The following is a 19,070-nucleotide window of genomic DNA, read 5'->3' on the forward strand; positions in this document are numbered from 1 at the left end:
AAAGAAAAACGATTTCGGTACACGTTTTTCAAACGTTTTTTTTCTTTGCATGTATATCGATGTAATACACAATGTTTCTCCCAATAAAATGTCCTCAATGCCATGAGAAAATCGTTTCCGTAGTTTTTATTTTATTTGTTTAATGGAAGAATTGACCAGCATTTTAGCAACATTTATATATACACACAAAGAAATATATTATTATATAATATTAACAAAAACACATATTTAGATAATATATCGAATGAAAACTAGACTCAATATCGCTAGGATAGAAAGTTTAATTGTTGAGCTGGAGTTACATCTGGAATACAAACAGACGTTGCACTTTTCAACTGGAGCACTCGTACTATCTACCAATACGTGACATGCACTCTCATTAGAATTTGTAGCCACACATCCTTTTTGGGTTTTTGTATTATCGCCATCTAAAAAAATAGAAAAAAATGTTAAAATTTACAGGGTTGGTTATATGAAATCGGATGGTTATATGAAAATGGTTAGTTTATATAACCTCTATTGAAGGTAGTAGCATGTTTACCGTAGGCTGACTTCATTAATTCAATTTAGGTTAGATGAGATTAGGTGTAGTAGCAAACACGTTAATGAACGCTCACTTATACACCCACAAAAAAGTACCTTCTAAACTAAAGGAAAAAATGTTCATAAATTTAGTTTAGCCATTTTATTTCCATTAAGGTAAATTTTTGTGTGAAATAATAAAATTTACTTGTTTCAGTAAAAAAAAATCCTAAATTGAAAGCAGTTGGGAATAGTTCATTAACTAGAATAAGGCATGGAATTTTACTAATACTGTTTTCTTCGCTGGGTATAAGAATTTACTACTGAAAAAGAAAATTTTATTCACTGCTAAAAAAAGCATTCGTAAAAATAAACAAAAACCGAACTAAACCCAAGTTTCCTCAAATTTAGTAAAATTTCCTATAAAATGATAATTCTGACTTCCTTTATTATAGAAAGCTTATCACACATACGAATATCACTTGGCATAGAAAAATATTTTAGTCCATTCGTACTAAGAAATATTCAATCCTTTCAAAACTTAAGGAAACACACTTGTTAGAATATAGGAAATTTTCCTATATTTCTTTTATCTGCCTGTCATCGATGTAATCGATATGTTTGCGCGTGGGTTGTTTGTTTAGTTGGAATCGTGTTGTTATGATATACGGAGAGATAGTTAAAAAATTATTTAGTAAAATAATATAATAAATAACAAATAAAATATATAAAATATTTGTTATTTTAAATTAGTGAGAAAATACCAGAAGAATAACAACTCCCTAATTCGTCTTCAATTATCAGGTAATATTCAGTGACGCTAACGTTTTGTGAAAAAATTGGTTTATGATTTTTTATATTTGTAGGTATTGAAATTGTAAAAGGATGACAAAATCGTTAGATAGCAACTTATTAAAAGTGAAAGGTACAAGAAGAAGAAAAATGCGGTTTACAGGTGATAACATTACATGAAAATTGGAAATAGTGGAATAATAAACTAATATTTCAAGGCCAGTCGATGCTGTTGATTTTAAATAAGTATATGTATTTTATAGAAGAAAAAATTGCTTATGTTATATAAATAAGGAAATTGTATTTAAAAACGAGGGTAAGCAGTTCTAATTTTGAAGTAAAAGGTTTACCACAAATATGTAAGATTTGTCCAAATGAATGAAAAAGTTCAATAAAATCAATCCATATATGAATTCAATTCAGTTAAATTTTTTCATTCTGTAGTATAGTGGTACATAAATATAGGAAAATGTTAACTAATATATGGAATGCATTCTTCCTAATTTCTACGAAAATCACATAGTTCGAACAAATAAAAATGTCTATACGAAGTTCAACTTTCTTCACAATGAGTTCATTTCAACTTAAAGAAGGGATCACTTTTTTCTGGGTGTAGTGATTTTGATTGGTAAAAGGGGTTGCATATTTTACACCGTACCCCGATAAATCGAAAATGTGGACGTTCGATTGCCATGGGGTATTACCCATGGCAATTTCCAAAAGTGTAACCCATTTTGCACTGTAGCAAGTCGCCTACGGTGCGGTTACTCTTACAAACAGCCATTGAAGACGCGTGTATTCTTCGACCTAAGTAATAGCGATGTTTAAAATACAAAAGAATGTGTATGACGTGTGTATTGTGGTTGCTTTCCAATTTCTTCACCACAGCTGATTAATTTACCATGAAGAAGCATTTCAATCGTTTAGTGCCTCGACAACAAATTCGATCAGCGTTGTCATTTTGGTCCGATCGGACCAAAATTGGTCTAAAAGATTTCTAATTTTTAAGTTTGGTCCGACGGAAGGTCCAAACGGAATTCGGTCCATTTTCGTAATTTCGTCAAATTTATAAATTTTTTCTAGTATTTAACATAACTACATATTCAATAGTATCTATGGGATTAGATACCATTTCAATCGTCGCATAAGCGTTCAAGAAAATCGAGTGCAAATTTCGCGTTTTAGGTCATGGGTCATGGCCTTCATGGGGCTGTGCCAATATAAATCAAATGCGCGACTGTTGTGGTCTTTAACTACCTCTAAGTCGAAAGTTCAAGTCAACTGTTTGTAATATTGAATTTCGACATTTGATGATAACTAAAATTGACTTTAAAATTCGACCTTTTCCAAAAGAATATTTTTTGACACTTTATAAAAAAGTTAAAAAATCGAGCTTTAGATTCCGATGGCAACCGCTAAATCTCATCAGTTCTTTCTGGTTTAGTTATTTTTTTTAATAAAAATACTGTATACAACAATTAATTACTTTTTAAGGTATTTTCCTTCGAAATTGGAAATTTGGTCAGATTTTGGAAAAAAAATTGGTCCAAAATAAAATTTCGTTGTGGCAACGCTGAATTTCATATTAAATTATTTTTTAAATGACACTATGGCGCCATATATAGCGAACTTTTCTCCAATTTCCCACGAAATAGTACAGAATTTCTTAATATATTTAAATTTTACCACAAATATGTCCATCTTGAACTTCGTATGGCGCTAAAGACATTTCGAAATGAAAGAATTTACTCAAAAAAAGTGAACTCTCTATTTCACTAAAGTCAAATTAACTTTATTCTAGTTCTTGGAATTATTATGTTTGGAGAAAGTTTTCTTTATTCTAATAAACTTTTGCGTACGTTAGTAAAATGAACTAAAAAATGGGGAAAATTCTACACAAATGAAGAATAAAGATTTTCTAAATTCGTTCTTCTCACAAAATAGTTCATTATTTCTTTAAATTTGTAAATTTTACTACAAATGCGTCCATCTTGAACTTCGTATGGTACTAAAGTCATTCTTGCAATTTTGAACTCCAATTTTTTCCTCCAAACTATAAAATTTTCTTGAACTAGTGAAGAAATTTATAATGTATAATAAATTTTCTTGAATTTGTCGAAAAACATTTACTTATTTTTGTGATATCGGCGTGATGTTAGCGTCTGTAATACTGTTTAGTTAAAATTTTCTAAAATTAACCAAAAAGTTTCTTCCTGGTTGGTTCACTGTTTTTTCAGTGTTCCCTTCGTTATTTATATGAAACATCTTTCGTTAAATATTCTTAGTATATTCTGAATTAAAACAATTTTCAATTTTTAAAAATTGAGTTTATGCTGTGATGATATTTTTTGTTGTCTTTACGTGTCTATTTTTTTTAATACCAAAATTATTAAAATGATTAATAATCAAGCTTAAGACCCTAGCAGTCAAAGCTTACAATTATATTTTTTTAATTTTATTGTAAATGTAATAAATAAATAAATAATTAACAAGTATATACGGCCGTAAGTTATGTACCCTCCACCATGGATTGTGTAGAAACTTCTACGAAAGACTGTCATCCACAATCGAATTACTTGGGTTGTGGTATCTTAAAACTTCTTAACATCGTTTTCTAAATTGTGAGTTAGTCCATACGTGGTATATTAGACAAAAAAGTTATGTATAGGTAAGTCTACAAATAATTACGAATCGATATGGACTACTGCGCGGTACGTAGAGAGCCAGAATTGAAATATGGGGGGCTATATACAATTATGAACAAGTTTTGTGTGATTGGGGATCGATTTATCTGAGGGCTATATATATCTATAGACCGATATGGACCTAGTTAGGCATGGTTGTTAACGGCCATATACTAGCACAATGTACCAAATTTCATCTGAATCGGATGAAATTTGCTCCTCCAAGAGGCTCCAAAACGAAATCTCGGGATCGGTTTATATGGGGGCTATATATTACATAGGTTAGGTTAGGTTATGTGGCAGCCCGATGTATCAGGCTCACTTAGACTATTCAGTCCATTGTGATACCACAGTGGTGAACTTCTCTCTTATCACTGAGTGCTGCCCGATTCCATGTTAAGCTCAATGACAAGGGACCTCCTTTTTATAGCCGAGTCCGAACGGCGTTCCACATTCCAGTGAAACCACTTACAGAAGCTTTGAAACCTTCAGAAATGTCACCAGCATTACTGAGGTGGGATAATCCACCGCTGAAAAACTTTTTGGTGTTCGGTCGTAGCAGGAATCGAACCCACGACCTTGTGTATGCAAGGCGGGCATGCTAACCATTGCACCACGGTGGCTCCCTAAAACATGGTTGTTAAATATCATATACTACCACCACGTACCAAATTTCAACCAGATCGGATGAATTTTGCTTCTCCAAAAGGTAGCGGAGGTCAAATCTGGTGATCAGTTTATATAGAGACTATATACAATGGTCATTAGAGACCATATACTAACACCATGTACCACATTTCAGCCGGATCGGATGAAATTTGCTTCTCTTAGAGGCTCCGCAAGCCAAATCGGGGGTCGGTTTATAAGGGGGCTATATATAATTATGAACAGATGTGGACCAATTTTTGCACGGTTGTTAGTGACCATATACTAACACCATGTACCAAATTTCAGCCGGATCGGATGAAATTTGCTTCTCTTAGAGGCTCCACAAGCCAAATCGGGGGATCGGTTTATATGGGGGCTATATACAATTATGAACCGATGTGGACCAATTTTTGCTTGGTTGTTAGAGACGGATGAAATTGGCTTCTCTTAGAGTATTTGCAAGCCAAATTTGGGGGTGCGTTTATATGGGGGCTATACGTAAAAGTGGACCGATATGGTCCATTTGCAATACCATCCGACCTACATGAATAAGAACTACTTGTGCCAAGTTTCAAGTGGATAGCTTGTTTCGTTCGGAAGTTATCGTGATTTCAAAAGACGGGCGGACGGACGGACATGCTCAGATCGACTCAGAATTTCACCACGACCCAGAATATATATACTTTATGGGATCTTAGAGCAATATTTCGATATGTTACAAACGGAATGAAAAAGTTAATATACCCCCATCCTATGGTGGAGGGTATAAAAATGATTAATAAAAAATATGAAACTTTATTGAAGAAATACACAATGTTTCATGAACATTTTTCGTAAAAAGAAATTATGAAAAAAATCTATACGTTCTCTTTACGTAGAGAATTCTATCGGTGAATATCTAATGGTGTTTTCTTTTCTGAAAAAAGTGATTTGGCTTCATTTTGTCTGTACACTGTTAGAAAAATATGTTTTTCATATGTTCCGATATAAACAAAATGTGTTTCGGGCACGATTTTAAACCACAATATATTTAAGTGCGAACATGTAATGTTCCTAAACTAACACTAAATGTTTGGGACATCTATGTTAATATGTTAGAATATATTATGTTTGGGGCATCAATGTTTCATAAAAATCATATGTGTGAATACAAACATATATAAATTTACAAATTTCGACTAAACATACATATGTTGTGATATTTTATTCAAAGCGACAGAGAGAGTATAGAGAGAAATAGAGATGGAAACCGGGAGAGTTGACGAAAGATATCAATATAACACAGCAAAAGAGTCAAAAGAGAACAATTTCTGTGAAACCGCTTGTATGTTGTTTCGGAAAACTGTTTTATGATAAGTCCAAAAATGTGATACGTTTAAGTCTAAATATTATTTAATTTGAATAAAGAGAATATACATTCTGAACCAAGAGAATAGACATTTGAAAAACAAACAGCTTATGTTTTCGCCTTGAGAGAAGCATTTTATGTATGTGTGGACATGTGTTTTGTTTATCATTTTGGCATTATGGGCACAATTTTTTTCGTGGTTCGTTAAAAGAAATCAGGGGTCTTCATAAAAATAACGAAAGGGCACTATACTCTTTTTAGAGTTGGGACAGTAAAATGAAATAAGGAGGAAATAGTGAAAAATTACACAGTAAAATGTAAAAAAACAAACTTTAGTTCCTCTTTATTAAAAAGTAGTCCACGAGGAGTTGACGGATACCATCAAATATAAAAGCGGACATTAAGTTCGAGTTTTACAGCTAAAACAATTTAAAAAGTTTATTTTCTTTAAAATGAATTATTAAAGAAAAATAAAAGGAATTTTAGAGCGATGGTGTTAAATGCTAGTAAAAAACTCTTCACTCCTAAATAAATTTATGTTTATATTATAAAATTATGTATGTATGTTTATACTCGACTCCACGTTCTTCTTTTGTTAGTTTTTGAATTCCTTCCAAATTTTAAAGTTTTGTATAAAAACAGTTTTTATTACAAGATTGTTATTTTTGCAATAAAAAATAATATTTTATCCAAAAATCAGTCAATTTCGTTTATATCAAGCACTGTTACTGACTATAAATCTTTAATAACACACATTTCGAAGTTTCATTTAAAAAAAATTAATATAGTATAAATATAAATGTGTAAATTAAAAAAAAAAAAAAAAAAAAAACAAAAAAAATGTTCGGTCGGAGCAGGGATTGAACCCACGACCCTTTGCATGCAAGGCAGACATGCTAACCACTGCTCCACGTGGCAAACAAATGTATGTTTCTGTTAAATAATGTTATGTTTGCATGGGCTCGTGGGCGCTGCAAACTATGCTATATAAATGTAACTTAAAACGATAATTATCTACTGGTGACTATAACAGCTACGTAGCCCAGTGGATAGTGTGTTGGCTTACAAACTGTATGGTCCTCGGTTCGATTCTCCGTGCAGGCGAAAGGTAAAATTTAAAAAATTTATAAAAGTGAATAATTTCTTCAACATTATTTGTATTACAGAGAAAGGTTCCAATAACTAAAAAATTTCGTGGAAGTGAAAATTACGAGTATGTTAGGGAATGAGCACAATCGTGTTTGGGAAAAATTCTTCCAAGCATATAATATTTTTGGCTCAAAATGCTTCCAAACATATAATATGTTCACATAAAACAAACATATTAATGTTTCGGCAGTATGCAATAATATATGTGCTTCCTGCAAAATATGTTTGGAACATATGTTAAAGAAGCGATTTTTTTTGAGGGTGTACAGAATGCGCATTTTTAAAATGTTGCCAGCAACCCAAAAAAATGCTATAATTTCAGCGGGCAGAAAAGAAATCAAAGGAGAAAACAGGGCAACCGCAGCACTCTCATTTGTCGGCAGTGCTGAAAATGCCCGCAATTTGCCTCTCTTCGTGGCACTATATTCACAACAGAATTTGAAGCCTTTTCGCACTTTTGCCTGTTTTTTAGAAAAGAACCGAAAAAGCTCATTTTGCGTGCAAAATGCAAAAAAGGTGTGCATTTTTTACGCGAAAAGAAAACACCATAATTGATATTATGAAAGAATATTTTGTGTCATATTAAAAACACGTGGTTAAATACCGAAGGAAGCAATATACATTTAAAAATGCAAAACCCCCGAAAAGTAATACTAAAAACGGATATACATCGCATTTTTGCTTACGACAGAACCGGAACCGCTGAGGCACGCCGCTGATTTTAGGTTAGGTGGCAGCCCGTTGTATCAGCCTCACTTAGACTATTCTCTCCATTGTGATACCACATTGGCCGAATTCGAACGGCATTTCACATTGCAGTGAAACTTTGAAACACCCAGAAATGTCACCAGCATTACTGAAAGATGAAAAATTTTTTGGTGTTCGGTCGAACCCACGACCTTGTGTATGCTAGGCGGTCATGCTAACCATTGCACCACTGTGGCACTGATTTTAGCTGCCGACCATTTTTTGCCAGACGCAGCTTCCGCCGAATATGTAGACTCATTTCGACTTAAATTTAGCCACCAATTAATCAAACAAATTATTGATAACTGTTGTATTTTTGGCAAAAATTTTGAACCCTCCAACCACAATCAATTAGTAAAATTTAGTTCAGAAAATTTGATAAATGGAAATTTGATTGTAAGATGGTTGTAGAACTAATCTGAGTGTCATTCGGGTAACTTCAAATTGATGGATAATTTCCCGCCGCCGAATAGACTAATTTATTTCTTTACCGGCAAGCCACCACCGCCGCCGGAGTCAAAAATTTAGTGGCAGCCGCCGCACTAAACAAACAATCCAACGGAGTAAAAATCAGGATTTAGCAAAAATTTCACATGCCAATTAAAATTACTCTACTCTGAATATATAAATTGAGAGACAGAACTCTCTCAATTTATGTGGTCAGAGTAGAGTACTTTGAATTGGCATGTGAAATTTATTTTTTCTGCACGACTTTCTCTTCCTCGCCGTCAGTTTTTCTAATCCGGTTTTTTTTCTGTACGACTATTCCTTTATGTGCGAACCAATATAATTATTCAAAGTTGAGGTCACTTATAGATGGCGTTAAATATCGACAGAACCAAGAAATGCAACTCTTTAAATTTGTACGATATATTCATATCATCGCTGTTGAAACGAGACATTCACAAGAAGGTTTTTGTCTATAATATTTGAATAAGTACCACAGCCATAAACCATTTCAAGCGTTTCGTCATATTTCGGCTAATTGACATCTCTGTTATTCTCTAGAAGTTTTTCGTCGCTAGATGGCATAAATAGTTATGGCTTCTGCTCTGTTTCTGTTTTTAATCATGTAGACCTATAATTTTTTTCTAAATCATTGTACGGACAATGTATGGTGGGTGGCTAGGATGATACAATACAGAGAGAATAAAAATACAAGAGGACGAAAATTTCTCTTCTACAAAAACAACAAATGTCAACCGTATAGATGTCGCTCAATGCCTGCAGCTTTGGTATTACCTACGTTGCGGTCGAATCGATGTTTTGATAAATTGTTTATAAAGGCATCGGCAGTTATAATTTCAAATTGTCTGCCAAAAAATTTAATGGAATGAAAACATTTATAAAAAAGAACATTTGTTACTACAAAGTAAGTTTTAAATCCTATTTTCTTTACATATCGTAAAGTCGGCAGAGAACTGAACTGGGTGACGCCGACTCAAACTGTATGATATTTGAGAGAAGCGCCGACAAAAACTGCATGATATTAGAGAAATTTTCCTCACCTACACCCATAGACCTTATAATGCATAGATGATCCACTATTCTCTTTAAAAAAAATGTGTCAGTTACAAAAATTAATTTTCTGACATTTCGTTTTGATTTTTTCGTAAAGAGTCAGTCCCAAACATTAATTTTCGAGCATTTGCTTTTGTGTTGTTCGTAAAGAGCAATGCTGCTCAAAATTAAAATTCGTATTTTCGCGGTTGTGGTCACAATTTTTTGTTCAAATATGAACTTTTAATATATTAATTTATTTATAAATCCTCTGGTGCATCATAAACGTTCTAATTTTGTGTAAAATTGGCAAGCTACAAAAAGGAAAACGAAAGAGATTGTAAGCGTGCTCTTATTTTTCTCGTTTATTCTTAATCTTCGGAACTGTCAAACATAGTTTGACACCCATGGCTCATCTATGTATTATAAGGTCTATGCCTACACCTACCTACTGACGCAGTTTCCCTTCACAGTTTCGTCCTCTTGTCTTTTTATTCTCTCTGTACAATATGGGGTTTCTATACCCAGTGTTGCCAGTATTGGGGATTTTCCCCAAATCGGGGATATTTTTTCGTCGAGGGGGACAAAATCTTTGAGTTGGGGACTTGGGGGTTTGATGGGGAATTTCCATAAATTTGGGGATTTTTGTGGGGAATTTTCGAAATCTGTTCAGTATAATAATTAATATTCGGAATGATGGTTTATATGACATTTTGTACTTCTACATGCTTAAGAAAGGCTTAAAGAAGTAAAGAGAATCTCCAAAATATAAAAAAATTCCTTCCCTTTTCCACTGCATTTATATGGGCGTCCAAGAGCTACTTTACATTTTACTCTGTTTCCTAAGAAATTTGTTACTATTGTGAAATTATTTCGTAAGGACTCATCTGCGTACATCACTGATTTGGAAAATATATCCCATACATATAGAATAGAGTTCATATCGGGATAACAACGCCTTTTGATCGATCACCCAATTTTATTTCTTGACTAATTTGAACGTGTGATTCATATGTTGACCGTACTCCCATTTTTACTTCTCGAGTAATTATTCGAAGATGATTTGCATAAGAAAAAAATGCGATGACTCTTTATACCAATAATTAGCTCTGATGAGGGCTTGTATCGGATGATATTTTGAGCACCCGTCTCCTGGTTTTGTGTGTTTGAAATCTTCATCTTTTTGTAATTCGCAAACTGGTATAACAAAAATTGCATATTTTTACAATTTTTATTTGTTACGGATTTTCTACAGCAGAGCCTATTCCTTTACTTTTTTCCAAAAACTTGTTAAAAATGTGTTTGGGATTTTTGTGGGGAATTTTAAATTAAATTGGGGATGAAAGTTTTCCATTTTGGAGACAAGAGCACATTTTTTATCCGATTTGCCTGAAATTTGAAATCTATAGTTATTTTAGGGCCATAAATATGTGTTCCGTATCGGTACAAATTTTGATATATCCCCTTTATTAACCCGCCCTCCGATTCAGGGTCTAGATTCTGTAGGTTTTTCAGAACCATAATTAGGTGTGTTTGGGATTTTTGTGGGGAATTTTAAATTAAATTGGGGATGAAAGTTTTCCATTTTGGAGACAAGAGCACATTTTTTATCCGATTTGCCTGAAATTTGAAATCTATAGTTATTTTAGGGCCATAAATATGTGTTCCGTATCGGTACAAATTTTGATATATCCCCTTTATTAACCCGCCCTCCGATTCAGGGTCTAGATTCTGTAGGTTTTTCAGAACCATAATTAGGTGTGTATAGGTGCATGTTTTTGGCATAGCACCCATATAGACTGATCTACCAAATTTAACTCCTTGGGCTTATATAAATCGTAGTCTTATCGCATTTGCTTGAAATTTTAACGGATTTAGTTTTTATCAGTCCCTTTGGTAAGACTACCATATAAACCGATTTCACTTCTTGAAGGTATAGAAGGCGCGCTGATCATGAAAATTGCTTTGAAACTGAAAGTAAAATGTCCAGATTTTACTTCATTTGAATAATGGGGGTAAAAATCAGATTTTAGATTTCATAATTTTCTGGCACACTTACACAATATTTTTATAATTCCTCTATGTTAATATTCGTCCCGGCCGAACTTACTGCTGTATATACTTTATGTTATTATTATTAGCATAAAATAATATTGCAAGATATGTCTTCAACAAGGGACGCCGAGATAGGACCTCAGAATCAGCATACCAAATTTTTAATATTACGTTTGAAAATTTACTGAGAGCGAAATGCGTCATACTACTCCACAAAATAATTTACACGAAGCAGCCGTCTAATCTATACAGCTACATAATTCACACTAGGATTAAATATCTTGTGTCTGAAAGACAATTTCTAGTACACAGTTATCGCCTTTGGAACTCATTGCCATCTCGGATACAAACTATTAACAATGCTAAAATATTTAAAAACGAAATTTTCAAATTTTTTTCTTAATATTGTTTTGATATTTGTCCTTAAATTATTTTTTTTTAGTAGAACATTGTTAAAATACTATGTATTAGAATATTACTTTCCGATGTTAATATTGAATTGATTTATCCAAATTAAGCTAGTACTGTAAATTATATGATATAAAATCTTGTTGTACTAGCGTCGCAAAAAAAAAAACAATAAATAAAAAAAAAAAAAAAAAATAAAAAAATCGAGCAGCTCTCAGTGATAAGAGGGAAGTCCACCTAAGTAAGTGAGCCTGATACATCGGGCTGCAACATAACCTAACCTACGTGTGCACTAAAGGCCTGCACAAGACGTCTTATAAGACATATCAAGACATTTTTGTCTATTGAGGGTCATTGTTTACTCTCATTTGTTCCCGCAAATCATTGTATTTTTCCCTACACATGAACTATTATCTTGTGTGTACAAATACAAAAACTCACGCCAAACACTATTTACATATTCAGCATTTGCAAACTTACACACATCTCGCGTATTTGCAAGTTTTATATGATGTACCTATTGTATTTCCATCTCCACGCTAGTAAAATGTATAAAACCACCACCATTTGTTTGGAGTTGTGAGTAAGTGAGAGAAGGAGAAACTGAGAAGCAGAAGAGAGCAATATAATGTCAATTAGGGATGCCATATCACAATAAAACAAATGTTTTTATAGCTGAAAGCAGGGAGATTGATGGTAATTGCGGTGGTAATCAAATTCCTAAATATTTTTTGGTTTAAACTGGTAATATTACTACTAATAACTGACTATTTTCAGACTATTGCACCAGCAACTAACAATGAAAATATAACGGTTCACATATGAATTCTCTCCATTAGTGTTACCGCCTATTTTGCCGCTGCATGTAAATATAAAACTCCAAAATCGCAATATTTTCAATAAGCATAGAAAAGACAACCATATTATGTTATTTGAATTTTGATATATAACATAGGTACCTTTATGTTTAAATAACTAATAAACCAACATTCGTTATTTTTAAATTAAGTTTCTTTGCATTTCGATTAATAACATTTAATTAAAGGAGGTGATTCAGAGTCGATCGGTATATATTTTATGGGGTCTAAAATCAATATTTCTGGTAGGCACATTTTTTGTTTTTGTTGTTATTATACCCTGACCACTATTTAGGGTATAAAAATGAATGTAATTGATCGAAACACAGTCAAAAAATACCACTTTTTCTTCCTACAAGTTGGCAACTCTGACTAACAAATGCACCACAAAAGCATAGCAAAGCAAAAAGATGAATCTCTAGGAATACTCGGTCGCTATGCTTCGTGTCCCGAGTATTTGATGTTGTTTTGTGTTATTTATTCATTATCGATGAATGTGTTTATGCATTTTGCCTTTGCAAAGAGAGTATTTGAGTTTGCGGGATCAGGGCAAATATTGGAAGTACGAGTATTTGTTGAAATAAATACACACTATGTTTAATTTGCTCAGAGCTTCTTCGGTTACAAATACTATTTGTACTCTCATTTATACTCTCATGTCTTGACTTTGGCCGTAAACACCATTTGGTATTTGCCTGCCAAATACATTTGTGCAGGCCTCTAGTGTGCACATATGGGTTTCTACAAACTCTGTTGCGTTTCTTATGGTATTATTATACCCTCCACCATAGGGTGGGGTATATTAACTTTGTCATTCCGTTTGTAACATATCGAAATATCTAAGACCCCATAAAGTATATGTATTCAGGGTCGTGGTGAAATTCTGAGTCGATCTGAGCATGTCCGTCCGTCTGTTGAAATCACGCTAACTTCCGAACGAAAAAAGCTATCGACTTGAAACTTGGCACAGGTAGTTGTTATTAATGTTGGTCGGAAGGTATTGCCACATCGCCATATTGGTCCACTTTTACGTATAACCCCCATATAAACGGACCCCCAAATTTGGCTTGCCGATCCTCTAAGAGAAGCAAATTTCATCCGATCTGGCAGAAATTTTGTGCATGGTGTTAGTTATGGTCTCTAACAACCATGCAAAAATTGGTCCACATCGGTCCATAATTATATATAGCCCCCATATAAACCGATCCCCCGATTTGGCTTGCGGAGCCTCTAAGAGAGGCAAATTTCATCCGATCCGGCTGAAATTTGGTACATGGTGTTGGTATATGGTCTCTAACAACCATGCAAAAATTGGTCCACATCGGTCCATAATTATATATAGCCCCCATATAAACCGATCCCCAGAGTTGGCTTGCGGAGCCTCTAAGAGAATCACATTTCATCCGATCCGGTTGAATATAGGTACATGGTGTCAGCATATGATCTCTAACAACCATGCAAAAATTGGTCCATATCGGTCCATAATTATATATAGCCCCCATATTAACCGATCACCAGATTTGACCTCCGGAGGCTCTTGGAAGAGCAAAATTCATACGATTCGGTTGAAATTTGGTACGTGATGTTAGTATATGGTATCCAACAACCATGCAGGAGTTGGTTCATATCAGTCTATAATTATATATAGCCCCCATATAAACCGATCCCCAGATTTGATCCCCGGTGCCTTTCGGAGAAGCAAAATTCATCCGATCTGTTTGAAATTTGGTACGTGGTGGTCCATATCAGTCCATAATCATATATAGCCCCCATATAAACCGATCCTGAGATTTGGTTTTGGAGCCACTTGGAGGAGCAAATTTCATCCGAGTCAGTTGAAATTTGGTACATTGTGCTAGTATATGGCCGTTAACAACAATGCCTAACTAGGTCCATATCGGTCTATAATTATATATAGCCTTAGATAAATCGATCCACAATTACACAAAAATTGGTCCATATCAAGTTCATAATTGTATATAGCCCACATATAAGCAACCCCCATATTTCAATTCTAGCTCTCTACGTACCGTGCAAAAGTCCATATCGATTCGTAATTATTTGTACACTTACCTATACATACCTAACTAACAATTTAGAAAACTATGTTAAGAAGTTTTATGTTAAGATACCACAACCCAATTAATTCGATTGTGGATGACAGTCTTTCGTAGAAGATTTTACGCAATCCATGGTGGAGGGTACATAAGATTCGGCCTGGCCGAACTTACGGCCGAACTTACGGCCGTATATACTTGTTTCATGTTTAACATAAGAATTTGTACTTCCTATACTTTTTTAAGGATATGTTGCTTTAGCTAATAATTAATTACCTTTATAACGAATAGAATAGCAGGCATATGAGATCTGGTCGGGTGCCGTTGTGGAAGTTGTCTCTGTAAGTTCAGTTGAATATGATGTCGTATTTCCTTCCATTGTTGTAAAATATTCTGTTGTTGATTCTGACATTGATATCGATTCCGTTGCAGATTCTGTAGATGCAGATGATGCAAATTCTGTTGTTGACTCAGACTCTGTTATTGACTCAAATGCAGTTGAATTAGATTCGGATACTGCTGTTACAGAATTTGTTGTCGATGGCGATATTGTTGTAGTTGATATAGTAGTAGTAGTAGTGTTTGCAATTGCATCGCTTGCACAGGATACTATTGTGATTGTTTGGTTATTACAACCGTCTCCGTCGCATTTGTAGCACTCCAAACCTGAAGCGGATGCTGTAATAAGACAACAAATACAATATGTTATTTATGGTTAATTACTTAATCACATTTTAAATTAAATTAAAATTAAAATCCAAATTTAACCCAATGTTGTCAGTGTATAATAAATATGATGGGCATGAAAATGGGCCTACCAGAATTTATGGGAAATGACCTATCACAAGACTGATGCCGATTCTCCAATATATCACAAATTTACAACTTTGTATATATTGCTAAAATTTATATATTCTTTATCTTGAAACTTTATTAAAAACACCTTTATAGAAATACTATCATCAGGATTACTTATTGTTACGGATTCGATATTTCTAGAGTTAAGTTTATTCAAATTAGTTTTCGTTAATTTAAAATTTCAAATTGTAACAGTCAAATTACGCCATCACTTGTCAAAATCATTTCTTTATTTTCTAGTACTTTCCTAAACATCTTTTGTGTTCTTAGTTTCCCAATCGTTCATTGTAAAGTAACCCCTTTTGTTTTGTTATCTTCATTGCTTATTGTTATAGTTGTGGTACTATGATCATAATGATGTATGCCTGTGTGACATCTGCCAGCTAGTGGAATGTTCTAGATGATTGTAGCCAAGACAATGAGCATAAGCCGATAAACATGTGCAATATCGCCCGTGCGACATCTGCCAGATAGTAGAAAGTTCTAAATGATTGTAGCCAAGACAATGAGCATAAGCCGATAAATATGTGCGATATCGCCCGTGCGACATCTACCAGATAGTAGTAGAATAGTCTAGAATGTTGTAGGCCAGACTATCGAGAAGTTTCGATATCGTTATACAGTACTATAAAAGAGCTGACAGAGGGAGCTGTGAAATGAGTCGTAAGCTAAAAGTCATACAGTACACATCGTAGAGCAAATAAATGAAACCTATCGTTAAACAAATAAATTGTAGATTGTCGTTATTTGAAAAGAACTGTGTTTTAATTATCGGGTTATTAAACACGCCTCAATATAAAAACGCAACATTATTATTATTATTATCAACATATTGCAAAACATTTTACTTTCTCGTGACGGACGGTTAGTATTACTTTTTAGCGTATTTATGGATTTTCATTAAAGCAATATGATCAGATATTATTGTGAATGGGTCTAGTTGAGCTATAAAAATACATCGAAAATGGATTCATAAGAGGTTGTCCATATCTTGTTCATGGATAACAGTCTAAATACTTTCATAAATATTTCATCCGCAGGTTTTTGTTTCCGATGAAAATTATTAAAGAATTGCTATGTCGTAGTGGGTTCTTCCAAATTTTTCGTAATTTGTAAGAAATAAATTCGTACTTTTTATGAAACAATTTTGTGAAAATGTGTCGTACTTTTTATGAAAAACTTTCGTACTTTGAAAAATGTTGGAACTTTTAGAAAAAAAAATATAGTTCAAAGTACATTTGGTTGGTTTTGAATAATTTTTAGTTTTATTGCTTCACTTTTATTCATGACATCCTATCACCCAAATGAGAAGTGGCATAGACATGCATAAAAAATAGTATAAAGGAATACACTCAAGCACATTATCGAAGACAATTTTATGTCGCGAATTTTGTTATTTCAAAGAAAATGTTTCGTACTTTTTATGAAGAAATTTTAACGCAGAATGTTTCGTAAAATATTCATAAATTCGTAAAAACTTCTTCAAAAAAGTCATGGAATTTGAAGAAAGTTTCGTTAAAAGTACGAACTTTTTACGAAGAATAGTTAATGAAGAATTCTTCGTAAAATTAACGAAGAGAATTCCTACGGTGTACTATAATAATCTTGCATAAATTAAGCTCAGAAAATTTGAATGAAATGTAAATTTGATTTTATGATTGGTTGTACAATTAATCTAATTACCACTCAGATAACTTCAAAAAGATTTTATAATGGATGAATGTTCGCAAATTTATAACGGCGGCGGCCTACGCCGCTGGAAGCAAAAATTTAACGTCAGACGTCGCCGACAAAAATGGGTCGGCTGTTCACCACATACAAGCTCTTGGATACGTTCATATCAACTAGGGTGGTCCAAAGAAACATGTTGAGAAACACTGATAATAAATACTACACAGAGACAAGATAAGTAATTGATATGTTTTGATATCGTCAAATTTTAGCAATTTCTTATCTTTTTTGGTGGAACCTGACAGTAGCCGTAGACATTGTCAGTAAAAAGTCGATAAAAAGTTCCAGAATGTTTACATTAATGATTTTGGTATTGATTCCAGCCAAAGAAGCAAGGAATTGCACTAGGGTGTCCAAATAACGGTTCACCATATTCAATTAAAAAAAATCCGAAACTCCCAAACAATATTCTCTTTAAGCCGTATCTTTGTTTCTGTTTTCCAAGTAGTTTAGAGATATCGTTCAAGTTTTGAAAAAAAATCAAAATTTTTAATACTACAATTTACAAAATTACAACCTATTATAGAAGAAAATATTAACTAAAAGTAATAAAAAAAAAAAAACAAAAATAACAATTCCCACCATAAGTTCTTATATGTACGGTCATTGAACTTTATACCCACGCTTAGTTCATACAATTTTTGAAACCTGCTGGGTAAGGAAAATTTCATTGGGCTGTGGAAAAAAAAATAAAATTTAACTAAACACAAATGTTTTGCAATAAAAATTAATTAAATTTGGCAGTAGTTTCGGTAGGGAAATCCCAACAACTGGAATACAATTTAGTTCAATTTTACTTTTTCTGCGCAATTCGCAAGATGACAACCCGATAGGCTTTTCTATTTGGACCAATTTAGAGAGCAAGGTAAGGACTCACCAATGTGGTATCACAATGGACTGAATAGTCTAAGTGAGCCTGATACATCGGGTTGCCACCTAACCTAACCTAAGGTAAGGACTAGAAAATATCCTAGTATGGATACGCTGAAGAAAAGATCGCAGCTTACATATCGGGCAAAAGCGAAAGGATTCTAAAATTTAGTTTCCGCATATTTGTGTCCTTTGAATCAATAAAAAATATTCTCACAAAACACAAAGCCGTCGCTTCAATTTTAAAAACTTTGGGTTTGGCATTTGTTTAAAAACCACATGGGGCCGTGCTTTTACTACCGTTGTTCCATCTGATTGTTTGGCTAATATAAGCCTTGTTTCGATTTGTTTTTTTCTACTTGTTTATTTCAATAGAAATATTTCTTCAACTTTTTATATAATTAAAAAAATTAAATTCCATTCTTTAAAAAGTTCTGTTAGAAAATGCACCTCCAAAATAACCACAAATGCCAAGCAATAACAGCAATAACGAAACCACCAAATTCATTATGTATTCGAACTAAATACCGGACTGTTCCAACTTTCTACCGCTCGAACACACCAAAATTTAATTGGTAACTAAATTAATTCCGCTTTGATTTGGTATATTTACAAATTTTAGAATACATGATAACGATTGCATTTTATTGATTTAGCGGTTATGTCTGTACACTTTTTATTGACACCTTAAACCTACGCTAATAAATAGAAAAAGTAAAATAACTAAAAATTCAATAAAGCCCCCCAATCCATTCATTGATAAAAGTTCGAGTAAAATTCGCTAATGTATATTGAGTGAGTAATGTGAAATGGTAGCTATCTGTAATCTTTATGAGTCAGTTAA

General features: G+C 33.3%; 1 protein-coding gene and 1 long non-coding RNA gene across 2 annotated transcripts; one reads left to right on the forward strand and one right to left on the reverse strand.

Annotated features, from left to right (window-relative positions):
- Positions 1-111: 111 nt before the first annotated feature.
- Positions 112-18,843, reverse strand: LOC142226106 (uncharacterized). The gene is made up of 3 exons (XM_075295983.1): positions 18,677-18,843; positions 15,044-15,445; positions 112-428 (listed from the first exon to the last, which is right to left on the reverse strand). Exons 1-3 carry the CDS (start codon positions 18,732-18,734, stop codon positions 229-231), a joined length of 660 nt encoding a protein of 219 aa, XP_075152098.1. The 5' UTR covers positions 18,735-18,843; the 3' UTR covers positions 112-228.
- LOC142226105 (uncharacterized) lies at positions 12,145-12,861 on the forward strand. Its single transcript, XR_012719604.1, has 2 exons — positions 12,145-12,561; positions 12,631-12,861. It is a non-coding gene; the product is annotated as an uncharacterized LOC142226105 (long non-coding RNA).
- Positions 18,844-19,070: the final 227 nt, after the last annotated feature.

Source organism: Haematobia irritans, chromosome 2, assembly GCF_050003625.1.
Source record: "Haematobia irritans isolate KBUSLIRL chromosome 2, ASM5000362v1, whole genome shotgun sequence".
Lineage (NCBI taxonomy): Eukaryota > Metazoa > Arthropoda > Insecta > Diptera > Muscidae > Haematobia > Haematobia irritans.